We start from the raw sequence: 15,958 nt of genomic DNA on the forward strand, positions 1-15,958 counted from the left end.
GTGGTTTTACTGCCCTGTGAAGCAGTGGGCTTTTCAACAACGTGCACATATGGAAGTGGGGCAGGTTGGTCACTGTCTGTTGAAGAGCCCAGGGGGCAACGGACACACCTGATGGTGAATGCTGGGCAGATGTTCTTCAGTCTCACCACGCTGAGTCACCGGGCTCTCTTGGCTCAGTGGTGGGTACTGCCCTTGTGGAACAGATTGCTTTTTTCTCAAATACACGGTACTGATAACAGAACAGAGACTTAATAAGAGGAAAAGGGTCTTGGCATCTCTTTATTCAAGCCTCATCCCTGGGTCTAGTTTGTGCCCTTCACTCACAAGACTGAGACCCCGTGCAGGTTGAGCAAACCAATGGCCACGCATTCCCCCACCCTCCCAAGGGCATGGCCAACCTCAGACCAGGAGATCACTGCTTTTCCACCAGAGAGCTGGAATTTGGGGTGTAAAGGTCTGCTGCAGTCAGACCCCAACTTACCAACACGCTGGCCAAGCCCAGAAGCTTTGGTTGGGTACCTGGCAGAGATACCCACTGTGATTCTGGAAGATCTGAAGAGTTTCCCCTCTTGGTCTCTGCAGTATTTGTAGATGGAATTTACCAGCTTTTAAACTTGCTGCTTGGCTTGCGGGGGTTCTCCTGACCTCTGAGTGAGTTAAGGACTGTTTAGGTGGTCAGCTTCACTCTGTCAGACACAGGAGCCTCGGGCTGTGTGGTGTCGTTGGCCACCACCTTGGCTTCTCCGTAGGTGTCTATGCATTTCCTCACAGCTTTCAGGATAAGCTGTAACCGTCTGTCCAAAGCCAAGAGATGGGGCTCGGTGAGGACTGGTGCCAGGGGGTCCTGCAGCAGGGATTCCCTCATCACGTCGCTGAGCCGATACTCGGGCTCAGCCAAGAGCTGGAGTCGTAACAACGTCATCCTCTTTATTCTGGAAAAAACAGAAATTGGACATCTTAGTGCAAACTTCTTGTGGCATCTTTGCAAGAACCAGCTGTGTGAGCCCCTTGGTAGGAGGGGAAGAGGGAGGGCAAGGAGGGGTGAAGATATTTGATAAAGAACTTTGGGAACAAAGCTCTCTCTTTCTGAAGGGAATGAATATTTTTTGCAGAAACCTCCACTTCTTCCTTTGTTTTTCCAGAGTATTTATACTGCAGATTTCTGTCATCGGAGAGAAAACCACGATAGAAGTTCTCAGTAATGAGGGTTTTTCCTCTGAGTCAGAGGTGACCCAGTTCCCCGGATTCCTGCAGGGTGGTGCATGTTCCAAGGACGACATTTATGGGATGGGGGCAGAGAGGGACGTAAAATGAAGAGGCATGAATGAGAAAAAAATCTTCTGTCAAAACTGTGAGCAAAAAGAGGGAATATTTCTTGGAACTGATTTAACTCTGACTTTTCACCTTAAGAGTTACTGAGATTTAAATGTTATTTCTCTTTGACAGAAAGTGGGATGAAAAGCTATAATCTTGGAACGCTTCTGGGAACGAAACTCGGTATTCTGAAATCACTTGTTTAACCCTCAGCAGAAGTGTTTTGACTCCAGCATCTCTAATGCCAAAATTAATCAGCAGTTTTAATTATTGTCCTTTAAATTTTGTAAATGAAGTAGCTTGTGTTAGTGGAGCCATTCCTCTTTAGCTGAGCCAGAGTTTTCAGATGGAATAAGGAGCCATCGGAAACTTTTTAACCAGCTCTAGATTTTGCCTTTGTTGCCTGGTGTTTACCCAGGGCTCGGCCTGGGAGCAGTGCTGGGGCTCTCCGCAGCTCTCAGAACTGATTGCAGCTCTGGGGGCCGTGCAGATGTCGGGCGAGAGGCTTGTTGCTGCTGCCGTGCCTGGCCCAGTGGTCCCTGAACGGCTCCGGGTGCGGGCACCCCTCCGGAGCAGCCAGGAGGTGCCTGTCTTCGCTCAGTGATGCCCATTGCATCGCCCAAAGGAGGGGGGAAAGTGCCGTCACCCCACTGCATCCTGCGCCGTGCTGGCACGGGGGCAGGAGACTTCAGCTGGGGCTGTTGTCCTGGCTGCCCACGGCCAGGCTTGCCTTAATATTCCTGCAGAAAATAAAATAAAAATCAATTTATCGAGTGCTAAGGCTGGCACTGAGGCTTTAAATCACTGCTGGAGCACGGCTGTGAGGTTCTGCTCCTTGTTGGGAGCAGAAGCGAGCTGCGGCGAGGGGGCGTGCGGTTCCCCCCCAGGCGAGGGGGGACTCTGTGGGTAAACACCAGCTCGGTTTGCTCCGTTCCCGGCAGCAACGGGGCCGGGAGGTGGGGAACGGGATGGTCTGACCCTGTGGGGAACGGCTTCTTCATGCTGTAACAGCGTCAGAAGGACCAGCTGGAACACGGGAAGGGGTATGAGACGGAAATCCTGCCACCGGCCCCGCTCCTCTCCCCCAGGGCAGCCCCCACCCCACTCTTGTGTTGAATCGTTGAAGATTTGACCCAGAGCCTTCCAGGGACTTCGTCAGCCAAGAAGACACAGGAGCCAGGTTACCTGGGGCTGTTCTCAGGCCTGTCTGAGCCTTGTTGAGGGCTTTGACTCTTTCACAAGAAAAGGACCATTTCTTACTGCAGGGCTGTATTTGTCCCATTTACTGTACTGGGAGCAGCGCTGGGGGAGGAGAGCAGCAGAATTCAATGTTTGGGAGCTGGGAAAGGGAGCTTAAAAACACCAGATTTCAAGCTGCTGGAAGCCAAACTGGGAGAAGAACTCAGCTGGGAAGGAGATGAAGCTGTTGACCAGGGATGCAGCCTGTGGTTTGAGGGGTCCCTCTCGGCTGGAGGACTTTGTTCCTGGTTAGGTGTGCAGGGCTTGGCTTCACGTAGGAACAAGGAGGTGACATGGGCTGAGCCCAGCTGGTTGGGCAGGGCAGGCTGGAATCTGTGGCCTCTGTGCTTGCTCTAAGAAACCTTTTTATTTCTTTTCCAAGTGTTTTTGGATGCTCCTCGACTCGGAATGGATTGGCTGTTGTGGGAAATGAGATTTTCTGTGTGTCTCCCTCGGGCAGCACAAGTTGATTTTACGCTCTTCTTGGCCCTGGCTGGCTTATTACAAGGTGTGACTTGCGGGTCTCACCACCGGCTCTTACAAGGAGAACTCAATTAAGAAGAGCTGCTGGGAGGTGGGTCTGGAAGAATAGGAAGGATCTGACCTGTGGATCTTGCTGTATACAGGTCAAATTAAGAGGTAGAGTTAATTTAAACTGCACAAAATAGGCGTTCATGAGAAGGATTCACCGTGAGGCTGCAATTAGAAATGAAAAGACTCACAGGGTGCAAATAACAGTTCTTAAAATTAGATCCAGCCCCAAAAGTGCGTGGGGGGAGAGTGCAGTTACCAGCCCGGGGCTGAGACGGAGCAGGTACAGCGAGGAAATAGGTTAGGCATCTCCTAAAGAGAAACCACAGGGAAGAGCAGGTTTTTTTCTGTCTCTTAAATTTAATTTTCAGCTGATGATTTATGTGAATTAATAAAGGCAGAAGATAGGATTCAAATAGTAAAAATTATGAGCTTCTACTTAATGGCACGGGAAGAAGAAACCTGATCAGCTGTGTTAAATTTCTGCCAGGCGTTTGGATGGAGATTTCTGAGCTCTGTGTCAGACGACTGGGGCTGATGGCACCTTGTGCCGATGGGCTGGGAAATGCTAGGAGAGACTTCTGGAAGGGTTTGATCCAATGGACAGTGTCTCCTGGTCTGTCAGTGAAAGCCTTTACGCTTGCAAGGCCTTTTAGCTTCAACGGGACAGTGTCCAAGGAGGACAGCTGTTGGACACCGTAGCAGGCTGCCGCACACCAGAGCTGAATGCTCGGATATAAAAACTGATAGAAAAGCTGAATCCCTGTTTCTGGGACAACTTGTGATTCCCGTGCTCTGGTGTCTGGCCTGCACCCTTGGCTGGGAATTAGCAGGGATCTTCCCTTCCCTGCATGGAGCCAGGCCTGGGTGACATCCAGCAGCAAGCGCTGCCAGTCCGTTGTGCGGACACCACCGTGTCTGGGGTGGAAGATGAAGCTGGCACTTACATGCAACACTGGGAGAGCGGGGCCAGGATGGAGATTTCATCGTGGGAATGTCGCCCGAACCTGGGGGGAGGCGAGCAGAGAGTGCAGAGCTTTAGTGCGGGCCACCACCTTCCCCCTCCCCAGTGTCCTCCCCCAGCCTCACCCTCTGGCGTTGTCCAGATGTAAGAGGAAGCCATCGTCCCCGAACTTGGTGAACATTTCGTAGTGGTGCCGGTCCATGTTCCCTGGCAAAGGGCAGACAGAGGAACAGAGTGTCCCTTGTGTGTCACCAAGGAATTTTCTAAACTACCCTGCGTTTTCTTTCAGATCCGAGTGAAATACTCGTTGCCTTGCTGGAAGAGGTTATTTCCCCCTTCATCCTACCTATTAGGAAGTCAAATATGGCCATGTCAACGATGTTGAGCAGCCGGTTGCCGTTGCTGTAGGGGTAGATCTCCCTCACCGTGTCACAGTAGAGCGGATTCACTTCCCACCTGCAGGAGATGGAGGAGAAAGGGGAGACGCTCGGTGGTTGCTGCTGCCGTGTCCCAACAGCAGCCCAGAGCCGGTCTCCCCTGTGGAGATGGAGAGGAGGAGGACTTGAACCTCCCTCCTTGTGCATGCAGGAGACTGGAAGTCAAACCCAGTCAATGCTCAGGCATTAACCATTATTAGATTAATTATGGGCAATCTCTGAGCCTTGGCTTTCCTTTGCCCGGATGTACAATGTCTGTGTGTCCGTGTGTCCGTACCCTGCTCACTCTCTTTCCCGTGCCTCCCTGCGGTGCAGATAATGGGAAGCAGCATCATTTACCCACTTACTCCTCTTTTCCATCAAACGAGTAGGACCGGATCCATGGGTTTGGGATGGAGAGTCGTGGCGCCAGGTTGAGGGATGGCAGGAAGGCGGAGAGGGACCCTTCCAGGAGGTGAGGGTTCCCACACACCGCATACTCCGTCTTGCACATGTACGGGCACTTGGCAAAGAAGCAAACGTTGCTGGCTGGGAGGAGAAGAGAGAAGAGAACTGGGGAAAGGAGCTACCAGGAGACTGTGAGGTAGCCTGGACTGACCCCTTCCCCATCGCGTGGCGGTGACTGCACATGTTGTGGCATATGTACCCACATCATGGATGTGAAACTGCCAAATCATGGACAATACCTGGATTTTGGTCAACGGACAGACCTGGTCCCAGGCTAGGGGAAAAAGTGGGAAAAATGGGGCAGGTGAGTAGATCTGGCAGACGATTCCAGCTGGAGGCTGAGGGCCACCTCTGCTATAACCATGTCTTTGTGCATGTTTCACCCAAGAATTTAATTTCCGCTCAACTGCTGACCCTGTCCTTCCACCCACCATGGACCAACGCCTCTAATTCCAACCGGTGGCAGCCCGAGCACTCGCCTACCTGGTGAGACGAAGAAGACGCTCTGCAGGATCTCGTTCTTGGTGACCTCCAGGATCTCCTTGGTGACGTTGATCAACCTCCCAACTGTGGGTGGCACCCTCCGGAAATCCAGGATCCTGCACAGAAGGGACAGTGGCTCAGAGCCTGCCCTGCAAAGGGACGTTACTGCACAGGGTGGCAGCGTGGGACGGCAGAATCTGCCCTCGTCCCTACCGTTGGTGAACCGGGGGCCTTTTGATGACTGCACCCATGTGGAATTTTTTTTCTCCCAGCTTCTTTCCAGCAAAAAGCCAGGATCGTTTTACCCTCTGGATCAAAAAGTGGCCGAGTTCAGATCTTGCTATTTTAATAGCTACCGCTTGGAACGATCTGGATGTTCTCCAGGATTCATGTCTTCTCCCTGACCCGTTTCTCCCATCCCATCCCCTCCCTGGGTCCGTGGGGAGGCAGAACAGCCCTTCAGGCCCTTCGCCGACGGTGGGTTCGACACGGAGCACAGACGCGTTGAACCTGGTACAGCGTGGCTGTGACAGCGGGAGGCCAGGAGCGATCACCCCCGCTCGGAGGCACTCACGCCCGGCTGGTTCAGCTCAAATATTCTTAAAAAAAAATAAAAAAATCAGGGCCTGGGGCAGGAAGGCATTGATGGCAGAGAGTGGAAAAGCCACTGTTGGTTGCTGAGTCAGTAACACGGCGTGAACCAGCTCATGCTGTGCTTCGCTCCTGGGGCAATGCCCAGGGACCGTCTCTGCTGCTGAGAATCGAGCACGAAACAGGATTTAGCCTGTTACTTATTGAGCAATGTTTAAAGGGAAAAAAACCCCAGCCCCAATGTTTGCTTTCATCTAGCATCTTTCAGCTCTAAAAACCACAAAGTACTTCAGAAAAGCAGTCCGGCCTCATTTTTGCAGCTCCCAGTGGAGCCGGGATGCAGAGAGGCAAGTGGAGGGTAGGGGAGTCAAGCAGAGTCGCTGGGGTGATGCAGGGGCGGAGCTGGAAAGGGAATTCAGCTCTCTTTGGAACCAGCTCCCTTCGTTTGAGCTACGGGACTTATAGTCTAGTAATTATCATATAAGTTGGGCTGGGGAGCTGGAGACGGTCTCCACCGTCATCGCCAGAGATCCCTTCCCCTTGATGTTCAATACTCAGCCCATCGAGGGGAAGAAGGCTGCTGCCCTCCTCTTCTAAGAAAGGTATTTTTGATTTTATTAAATACAAAGCCTGCTGGGAAGAGGTGCCAGGTTAATTGCTCGTTAGCTGAGGGCTTGAAACTGCATCTCTGTTTATCTCAATCCAAAACGCGCCTTGATTGCTGATTGAGCGTGTGACTCCCTCCCCGGGAGGGGAGCCAGGCTGCGCCCAGAGCTCATCTTTGCACCTCGATGCAGGAGAGGGACCATGTGCGTGTGACAAACACCCGACCTCTCTGCACCCTGGACTTCACCTGTCCCCCTGGTCTCCTGCAGCGACCGAGGTGAAGCTGGCTCCTGGGCTTCAGATGGGAGCCAGAGCCACCCCGCGCCCAGATAAAGCAGCGGCTCCCAAAAGGGTGCTGCAAAGCAATGGCTTTTCTCAGGCCAAGCAGCTCTGCAGGGCTCCGCGGGGCTTTGCTGCTGCCCGAGCTCCCCAGGGGCAGAGGACCGGGCGCTGGCAGCTGGGGGAGGCAGGTCCCTACCTGTCCAGGTGGAAGGCGGCGATCTCCGCGTTGTGCCGCTGGAAGTCCACGAAGTAGAAGAAGTCCTCGGGAGTCTCTTCCTCGCGTTTCTGCCTGGGGGAGAGCAAGGGGGTTGATCTGGGAGGGCAGGCAGGCTGGACACAGAGTAGTGGCACAAGGACAGTGTGCCAGGGACAGCAGTTGTGCGGCCACGCTGGTGCCAGGGCCAGGAGCCAAAGCTGTGCCCTGCCTCGGTGCTGGGTGGATGAGGGAGGCAGAAGGGCTGACTTGGGGCTTTAAAACCTTTTGTGCCAGAGTTTAGACCCACTTAGGACAGTGTTTTGGGTGGGTACAACATTGGGGGATGCTAGAGGCCATGCTGGACTTCTCAGGTCCTCGTGGGAGGCAGAGAAGAGCTCAGGTTTGATGCTCTTGTAGCCTTGAGACAGTAACACCAGCAGCAGCTCATTTAATTTCACTTTCTGGCTCTCACACAGCGCACCCGTATGTGTAGCACTACACGTATGTGTAGCACATGAATTTGCCTGCTCAGCTGTATATCACAGGGAAGCCACAGGGATTGCTGAGCCCCTGGATATTTTCTGTCTCCTCCTGTCCCTGCCCGACACCGGGCAGAGGTGGAGAGAAACCAGTGGGAGAGGAGCTGGCTGCTTTCTGGATGAGCAAACCATGGCAGGCGGCACGCTGCCCTGCCCGTGCTCGGCAAGTGAAGTGAGGGGGAATAAATGTGAATAGTCCCCCGGGCCTAGAAATAAGTCCAGAAGCAATTTAGAACTCCCGTTTGAGGTGACCGGGAGCGAGGGCTGCTTCTTGGAAACACTCCGGGGAACCCAAGGAGAAACAAGGTAAAACACAAAGTCAGCTGGGGAAGAGGAGGAAAGGGGCAGGCGCTGAGGGCAAAGCTCTGGGGAGAACAAGTGTCCCAAGGTCCTTCGCCATCTGGCATCTGTGAGCCGAGAAATTTCCAACGTCAATAAATGTGGGAACATGGGTGTTTATCCCCGTGCGGCTCTGGGACAGTGCGAGCAGCCAATAACAATGAAATCTTTTCAGCTGTCAAGGTCGCTGAGCGCAGGAGAGGAAAGAGGTGGCTGTCCCTGCCAAGGATGCTCCTTGGTTCGTGGCTACGTGGGGTGGGGAGGGCGGTTCTGCCGCTGTGCCTTACCTCATGGGCTTGAACATGGCTTTCCCAAAGTCCTGGAACCTGAGGACCAGCTTCAGGTGCACGCCGCTGGGCTTCACGACTTGGGGAGGAAAGGGGCCGTTAGCCACCAGCCGCCCCGACAGCCTCCCCGCCGCGCGGTGCAGCACCGGTTCCGCGCTCGGCTGCCATCCTGCTTTCTGCCCCGGTGAGCGCATCCCACCCCTCCTTCAGCTCCTCTCCTCCTCCTCCTCCTCCCCCCCTCTGCTTCTGCGGCTGTTTTTCCTCCCTCTCCCCTGTGCTGGAGATTTCCCTCCAGCACTTTTCCCTACAGCCATTTTTAGCGTACTCTTGGGGACTTTTTCCTCCCCTCAGTAGAAACCAGTGGCATACTGGTGTCCCGGCACCCACATCCCACCCTCTGCTGGGGTGGGATTGGAGGGAGAAGGGCCTGGCATTGCCTGGCTTTATGTTTCCCTTGCTGAGATTGGGATGGAGGAGATGGGGACTGGGGTGGGGGGGAGAGTGGGGACCCGCAGTGTTTCACTCACTCTGGCTGCAGTCGCAGGCCCCCAGCAGCGCCTTCTCGTCCTGGCTGTAGTCTGTAAGGGCAGGAGGAGCGGTGAGACCCCGCCGGGCTGGGTCTCCTGCTGCTGACCCCCCTCCCAGCACGGAGCACGCAGGGCAGCGCTGCTCGGGAGGCCCCAGCCCGGCAGCCCCGGTGGCATCGGTGCATGGCGAGGGGTGCAGACCCCTCAGGGGAGACTGAGGCAGCTTGTTGGGATCACACTGCCGTGCGACGGGTCCCCAGCATGGCTGGCACCAGTGCTTGATGCATTAAGGATCACAGCCAGGTCCTTCCTCCCATCTCAAGGTAAGGACACGGCAATTCCACAGCACCAAAACCTGCTGGGAAGCCCACAGGGGCTCGGAGCTTCCTCCAGCGAGTGACAGCCCCCACCTTTTTTGCAGAAGTGACCTGGTGGGACCGGAGCCCCCCAGCCCCGTGCAGCTGCCAATGCTCTGTCCCCGTCCCCGCGGCAGGAGGGTGCTCACCGGCACTGATGGTGGTGAAGTCCTGCATGTCCCGGAGGAGCCTGTTGACGGTGGGGCTGGAGCGTGGGTAGAGCCCGTCCCGGCTGATGCCCAGGTGGAACTGGAGCCAACTGGCCTCTGGCCGGAGCGGCAGCGGTGCCGCTGGGGAGGTCAGGTTCAGCTCCTCCCTGTAAAGCCTGTGTCTCCTGGAAGAGAGCAGCGATGAGGATGAGCCGGGGGATGGAAGCCCTTTCTGCTCCGAGCCCAGAGGCTGTCGGGGAGCGGGGAGGGTGCTGGGGAGCAGAGCTGGGAGGCACGGGGTGGATAAGGACTCTGGGTGCTACCCGAGGGGAAACTGAGGCAGGGAGCCATGACTGAGATGGTCAAAGGTCTCACAAATTGTGCCAGCACCTTCTCTCTGCAAAGCCCTGGGAAAGCAGCCTCGAGCAGGAACGCAAAGAACTCTGTTGTCTTCTCCTCGCCCCGTCAGGACCAGCAGAGGTGTCAGGGCACAGCTGGAGCTAAACCACACCTCTAGCAACACAAAAGCTGGCCTGTGACGGATGAAGTGCTTCCCGGAGGGACTGCAGGCTCCAGGCAAGACTTGGGGAAGGGACGTGATGTGACAGCGGATAACTTGAGTCTTGTCCGGAGAGCCTGGGAGAACAACGGGGTCTTGTCCGACTAAGCCGCTGCAGAGCACTGTCTTCACGGTCATTACATCTCTGACAAGTTTTTTCCCAAAGCCGGAGGTTCCAGGCAGGGAAAATGAATTCACCAAGTTAGAGCCACAAATTGCCTCCGTGAGCAGGTGAGCAGGGATGCGGCGAGGCCGTCCAGCAGCATCCTGCCCATCACCTCTGGAAACCAAGGTTGAACCCGGACCTTTTTTCCCAGGTGGAGCCGAAGGAATTTCCCAGGTTCAATAATAAACCCCAAACGTCTCCCCACTTGATCAGCATTTTCCTGACTTTGTGACCTCCCCAGCCGGGACCCACGCTTTGCTCAACTGCAATCGAAAGGTCACTTATTCCACCCGGCGGGGGACAGAGCGTTAGTTTCTCATTAACGCCGGCCGAGCCGTGTACGGAGTAGCCGGTCCCGATAAAGCGAAAACGAAGTTCAGTTTGCACTGAAAGTGCCAAGATCCATCCATGAAAGAAAACAGGAGCTGGGGGCTGATAACGAGCGGGGCATTAACGAGGGCTGGGACGGAGCGGCTGCAGAGAAGGAGGTGCCTCGTGCCTCGCTAGACCCAACCCCGACCCTTCGCAAAACATGCTCTGGGAAACACAGAAGACAAAAAGCAACTTTTCCCTGCCTGCCTCTAGTTTTTCAGAATTTTTCCTAATTTTTTAGGTTTTGCCCGATGCAAACAAAACTAAAAGTGGCGAGGAGAGGGAGGCTGGACGCCTGCGCTTTTCCAGCCCTGAAGGATGCAGGAGGTGCAGTGGGAAAGGGGAGCATCCCGTGGACTCTGCCGGGTTTGCCACACTGCATGGCTTGGACCAGCAGGAAAACGTTGGGGTTTGGTTGGATTTTTTTTTTCCATCATCCTATTCCATCTGAGCAGGTTAAAGTGTGGTTAGTCCGGTCTGACCGTGAACGAGGGATGAACCCTCCTGGTGGCGAGGGACGCGTTTTGGTAATGTCCTGGGGAGAAATCTAGGCAACGGCGAGGCAAGGAGTATCTGCAGGTCAGAGCAGCCCGTGCCCCCTCCCCGTTTGTTTGCTTTTCAGCTGGATCGGGGCAGCTACGGCACGAAGTCCGCGTGCATGTGGTCAGGAAGAAAAGTGTCGGAGAATTTCTCTCTGGGTCCGGCCCCTTGCTCGGGCCACTGGCATAGGAGGCAGAGGCTCCCCCCGAGCCGGGAGGAGGTGGACACGGGAGCGTGCTGAGACTCGTCGGCAGGTTTGGCTGCACACAAAGACGTGGCCCCGGGATGCCCTCGGCTCCGGCGGACGTGCCTCGACCTTCCAGCCCGCTGCTGTGCACCAGGTCACCCGTGGGCAAGTCTTTGAGGCGCAACCTTAACCCCCCAGCACAGCCAGGGGTTGAGACCCCAGTGCAATTTAAAGACCTCAGTGCAATTGAGGAGGATGTCTCAGGATTTGTCCCTAAGGAAGCTGCCCAAATATTTTACCAGATTTGCTCTCCTGCCTCCCATGCCCACAGGCTGTTCTCCCCGGGGCGGCAGTGAGCAATACATTACTGATGGGGAAAAAAATGCAGTGGTTAAGCAGGAGGAGGCAATTCCCGGCTGGTGGCTGTTTCCAGCCCAGGGCCCGCACGATCCCTGCCCTGGACGAGCTGCTGCAGGGCCAGCGAGCCCCTTTCCAGCCTTTTAAACCCAAAACACAGCTCCCTCTTCCTCCCCATTTCCTTCAGGATCCCTGAAATATTTCCCTGTAAAAGCAGAGCTCTGCAAAAGGCGAAATGATATAAAACCCGGGTTAATTTCTAACTTGCTATAAATAGCCCCGGGGTTGCCCTCGCTCTGCATGGCACGGGGTGACGCTGGGCACAGGCCACCGGTGTCCACTCGCCCTGTGCCTCCCCTGGCATGGAGCCGGTTACAGAGTCTGGGGTTTTGAAACTGCTCCTTCAAGGATAAAAATAAGCTTCAGAGTTTTTAAGGGGTTTTTTTTGGTTTTGAAGAGGTGTGGATGTTTTTTTTGCTGTTTCCTTCCTGTGTCTCCATCAGTCTCTCCAGCTGGTTCTGCATCCTGCAATCAAACTCCTCGTCCCAGCTGAAGTGCTGGGGAAAAGCACAGGAAGGGGCAGCAGCCAGCGCCGAGCGAGCACCGTTGGAGGTAGGACACGCTGCCGTGCTCCCCCGGCCAGGGGTATCCGAAACGGGCCCTCTCCTGGGGCCACTCCATGAGCTGATGTCCATCTGGCCACAGAGATGGAGAGAGGGACGCTGTGCTGTAGGTGCAGGGTTAAGCTACAGCTCGTTCCACTCAAGAGGAGCATCCTGCCCCTCGGGAAGCTGCTTCGCCAACAGTCAGACCTACGTGTGATGCAGAAACGTGTGGTCACCCAGGCGAGCCAAGGAGAGGGTGGCCCGTGGGAAGACACTCAGCTCTGACCCTGGTCTGCCCGGCAGTGGAGGTGGTCACACCTCGGGGAGAGCTGGGGTGGACCCTGCTCCCGCGGCACCATCTTCAGTCCCCAGAGACAGCAGCAGCTTCGCCAACCCTATGGATTGGGAGAGAAAGCCGCAGGCTCCTGGGTCCCACAGAGGATACTGCGCTTCGTTCCCGGCTCTTTCGCTGACCACGTCGGAGAGGACAGGGGCTCTGCAGTGCTTCTGGTGGGGCAGACGCTTCTCCATGCCCACAGCAAAGTCACGCTCTTACACAGCGCCTCAGCCCCGGGACGTGCCGCCTTATCACACATTCAATTTGCAGCGCCAAGGGCAGGAGGGGTTGTGTCACCGGGGCCTGTGCGTGCTCTCTGAAGGCTTTACCCGCTTATGAGCGTCGGATATTTTATTTCAAAGCGAGAGAAGAATAACCAATACTCTCCTGCCTCCCCTTCTCCTTCCCGGAGGTGCGAAGTGAAGTCAATCAAGGGCAAACGGCACCACAACTTTCCTCCTGGTCGCACCGTAACCAAACCGCGGAACGAAAGGCAACGTGCAGCCACGGCTCCGCCACAAGGAGCACGTTTAAACAAAGCCGTAAATAAAATCGGGGAATGCAGACTTCTTACCAAACAGCCGGGGCTGTCCCGCAGGCGAGGCTGGTGTGGATGTAACGCCAGTGCCGCTGCCAGTGGTTGGCACTGGGTGCTCAGGGCTTCTGGTGGTGCTCCAGAAGCCATCGTGCCGGGAGCTGCTTCGGTTCAAATCCCCCGTCCCCACCCGGCTTTTGCTTGGGAAACATCTGTATCTCTGCCCAAATCCTGACATCTCCAGGAGGCATTGCTCAGCTCTGAGAAGATGCACCCGAGGGTGTCCCATGGCGCAGCCTGGCCGTGTCCCACGGATACCCAAACCCACCGCCCATGGACTTCAAGCGTGTGAAGGATTCGACGTGCTCCAGACTGACCCAGGCACGGGGGCTCCAGGCCATGGAGGTCATTCTTCAGTTCCTTCCATTACCGCTTCCCATCGCCGCCTCCTGCGAATTGCGCCTGAAACCGGGACTGGGTGAGTCCCACAGAAAGAAGAAGAATCCTCATCCAAGTGGAGAAAGCGGGAGCTTGGAAATCCTGCCTGTGCGGCCCAGCAAACAGCACGTGGGTGGCGGGAGGAGCAGGAGCCAGGTCTGATGCTGGAAACCAAACCTGGCAGCAAGGAAGTGCCAGGATAGGGACCTCTGAGGCGGTCCCCTTGCAGGTTGGCACCATCCCCATCCCATGGAGGGGACAGCGAGACGATGCTGTGACCTCGGCGTGCTGGAAGCCTCCGCGTGAAGACACCACAGTGACCTGCTCCGGCATCACGTCTCCGTGGCCATCTCTGTTGGATCCAAGGTTGTGCATGAAGGTAGAAGCTGGTGGGGTGCAAGGGGACGCTTGGCCACAGCCCTGCTGCAAGGGGGGTCAGATCGGGGGTTCAGGGGCCTCGGGGTGTGAAGCCTGAGTGGTCGGATCGTGCACAGGCAGACGGCGCTCAGAGCTGGTGCTGAGGGTCACTGTCCCCGCCGGGGCAGGGGCCATGGGGGTTAGTGACGGTCCTACCCCAGGAGCAGGAGGTGGGGGAGTTGCTGGCGTTGGGAGAGGCGGCGAGGAGAGGGCTCTGCGCTGGGGGTCCCTTTCTCTCCAGAAGTAAAAGCCTCTGCACCTTTTCTTGCAGAGAAGTCAGCAGAGGGAACAGGAGAGGGGCTGAATGGGGGGCCAGCACCCCAACACCCCCACCGTGGATGAGAGGAGACCCGTGCATTTGCATGGGGGCAGACACCGAGACGTGCAGGGCTCTGGCCCGGAGCCTGGGGGCTCCGGTTGTCACCCACCCTGAGGGATGGTGGACACAGGGAACCAGCTTTGGGGTTCAGCGCCTGGGGCTGGTTCCCCTTCTGCCCCAAGCCAAAAAGGTGACACGGAGCAAAGGAGGTGCTTACCCCCAGGAGGACCCAGCTCGCAGGGTCTCACCCTGTGCCCCAGCAGCCACCCGACCCCTCCCCTAGGGGTCTTACAGTGGAGCAGGAGGCACCCCAGAAAGCCCCCTCCCAGCACAGCCACCCCCTGCTCAGCCCTGCCTGTCCGTGGGGTGCTGGTTGTTGGGGGGTGAGGGGGAGGATGGTGGGGCAGAGAGCCGGGAAGCGGGGCACAAGCCAGGCTGGGGATGCCAGGGGGTACCCATGGGGAGCATGCCCAGGCTGGGGTGCTTAAGCAGGGGTGCCCGGGAGAGCTGCCCAGAAAGGGGGTGCCTGCGGGGTACCTGTGCAGGGGGTATTCGGGAGGGATGCCCGGAGAGAGGGTGCCCAGGAGATAGCTGCCTGTGCAGGGGGTGCCCTGGAGAGGGGGTGCCCGGTGGGTACCTGTGCTCGGGATGCTCATGCAGGGGGTGCCCAGCAGTTTGCTCAGAGAGGCTTGTTGGTGAGGATATGCTTGGGCTGGTGCCCGGGAAAAGGGTGCCCAGGAGATGTTCGTGCAGGGGGTATCTGTGCAGGGGGTGCCTGGAGAGGGGGTGCCCGGAGAGGGGGTGCCCGGTGGGTACCTGTGCTTGGGATGATCGTTCAAGGGGTGACCGGGGGGTGCCCGGGGAGGGGCTGCCCGGGAGGTGCCCGTGCAGGGGGTACCTGTGCTCGGGCTGCTCATGGAGGGGGTGCCCATGCAGGGGGGATCCGGGAAGGGGGTGCCCAGGAGATGCTCGGGAAGGGGTGCCCGGGGAGGCAGTGCCCGGGAGGGGGGTGCCCAGGAGATGCCCGTGGAGGGGTGCCCGGGCAGGGGGTGCCGGTGGCGGGCGGGGCGGGGGTTCCGCGGCGGCGGGACGCACCTGTTCCAGCGGGCCGCCTTCCGCCGGTAGTAGCGCAGGGCTTCGCGGGCGCCCAGCAGCGGCTCGGCGGGGCCCGGCGGGGCGGCGGGGCGGTAGAGCGGGTGGGCGAAGAGGCGCCGCAGCGCGGAGGCTGCGCGGGCGCGGGGCGGCGGGGCGGCGGGCGCGGGCGGGCGGCGGTGGCGGCAGGGACAGCCCGGGGACCCCGCCGCCAGCTCCCTCCGCGCCCGCGGCCAGAGGTGGAAGTAGAGATCGGCCGCCAGCAGCGCCCCGAGCAGCAGGAGAAGGGCCGGGCGGTCCCGGCGCGGCCCCGGCATGGCCGGTGCGGGGAACCGGCAGCCGCGGGCAGGGACGGCGCCGGGAGCGGGGAGCGGCCGCCGCCTCCCGGGGCAGGGCGCACGGGGGAGCTCGAGCGGCGGAGCCGGGGGGTGCGGGCACCTCGGGGCGGGGACCGGGCAGGGCGCTCGGGGCCCGGGGCGGGGGAGCGGGGACCGGCCGGGATGCCGGGGGGGGGGACGGGGTGAAGGGAGCGCAGGGATCCCGGAGGGAGGTGGGGGTCCCGGAGAGGGGTGGGGGTCCCGGAGAGGGGTGGGGGTCCGGGAGGAGGCCGTCCCGGAGACCGAGCCCCGCCGCCCCCGGGCTCTGCCGCCCGCCCCGCCGCAGCGGCCGGGGCACCTGGAGCTGCCCGGCTTCCCTCCGCCTCTCCCCGGGCAGGCTGCAGGCTCCCCCCGCCTGCCCCGACCCCTG

The 15,958-nt window shown here is 58.1% G+C and overlaps 1 protein-coding gene across 1 annotated transcript; it reads right to left on the bottom strand.

The window, feature by feature from the left end:
- Positions 1 to 667: 667 nt before the first annotated feature.
- On the bottom strand, positions 668 to 15,528 carry FAM20A (FAM20A golgi associated secretory pathway pseudokinase). The gene is made up of 11 exons (XM_074160138.1): positions 15,215 to 15,528; positions 9,288 to 9,472; positions 8,783 to 8,833; positions 8,256 to 8,334; positions 7,091 to 7,183; positions 5,416 to 5,531; positions 4,833 to 5,013; positions 4,395 to 4,504; positions 4,174 to 4,255; positions 4,032 to 4,091; positions 668 to 932 (listed from the first exon to the last, which is right to left on the bottom strand). Exons 1-11 carry the CDS (start codon positions 15,526 to 15,528, stop codon positions 668 to 670), a joined length of 1,536 nt encoding a protein of 511 aa, XP_074016239.1.
- Positions 15,529 to 15,958: the final 430 nt, after the last annotated feature.

This window comes from Numenius arquata, chromosome 17 (assembly GCF_964106895.1).
Source record: "Numenius arquata chromosome 17, bNumArq3.hap1.1, whole genome shotgun sequence".
Taxonomy (NCBI): domain Eukaryota; kingdom Metazoa; phylum Chordata; class Aves; order Charadriiformes; family Scolopacidae; genus Numenius; species Numenius arquata.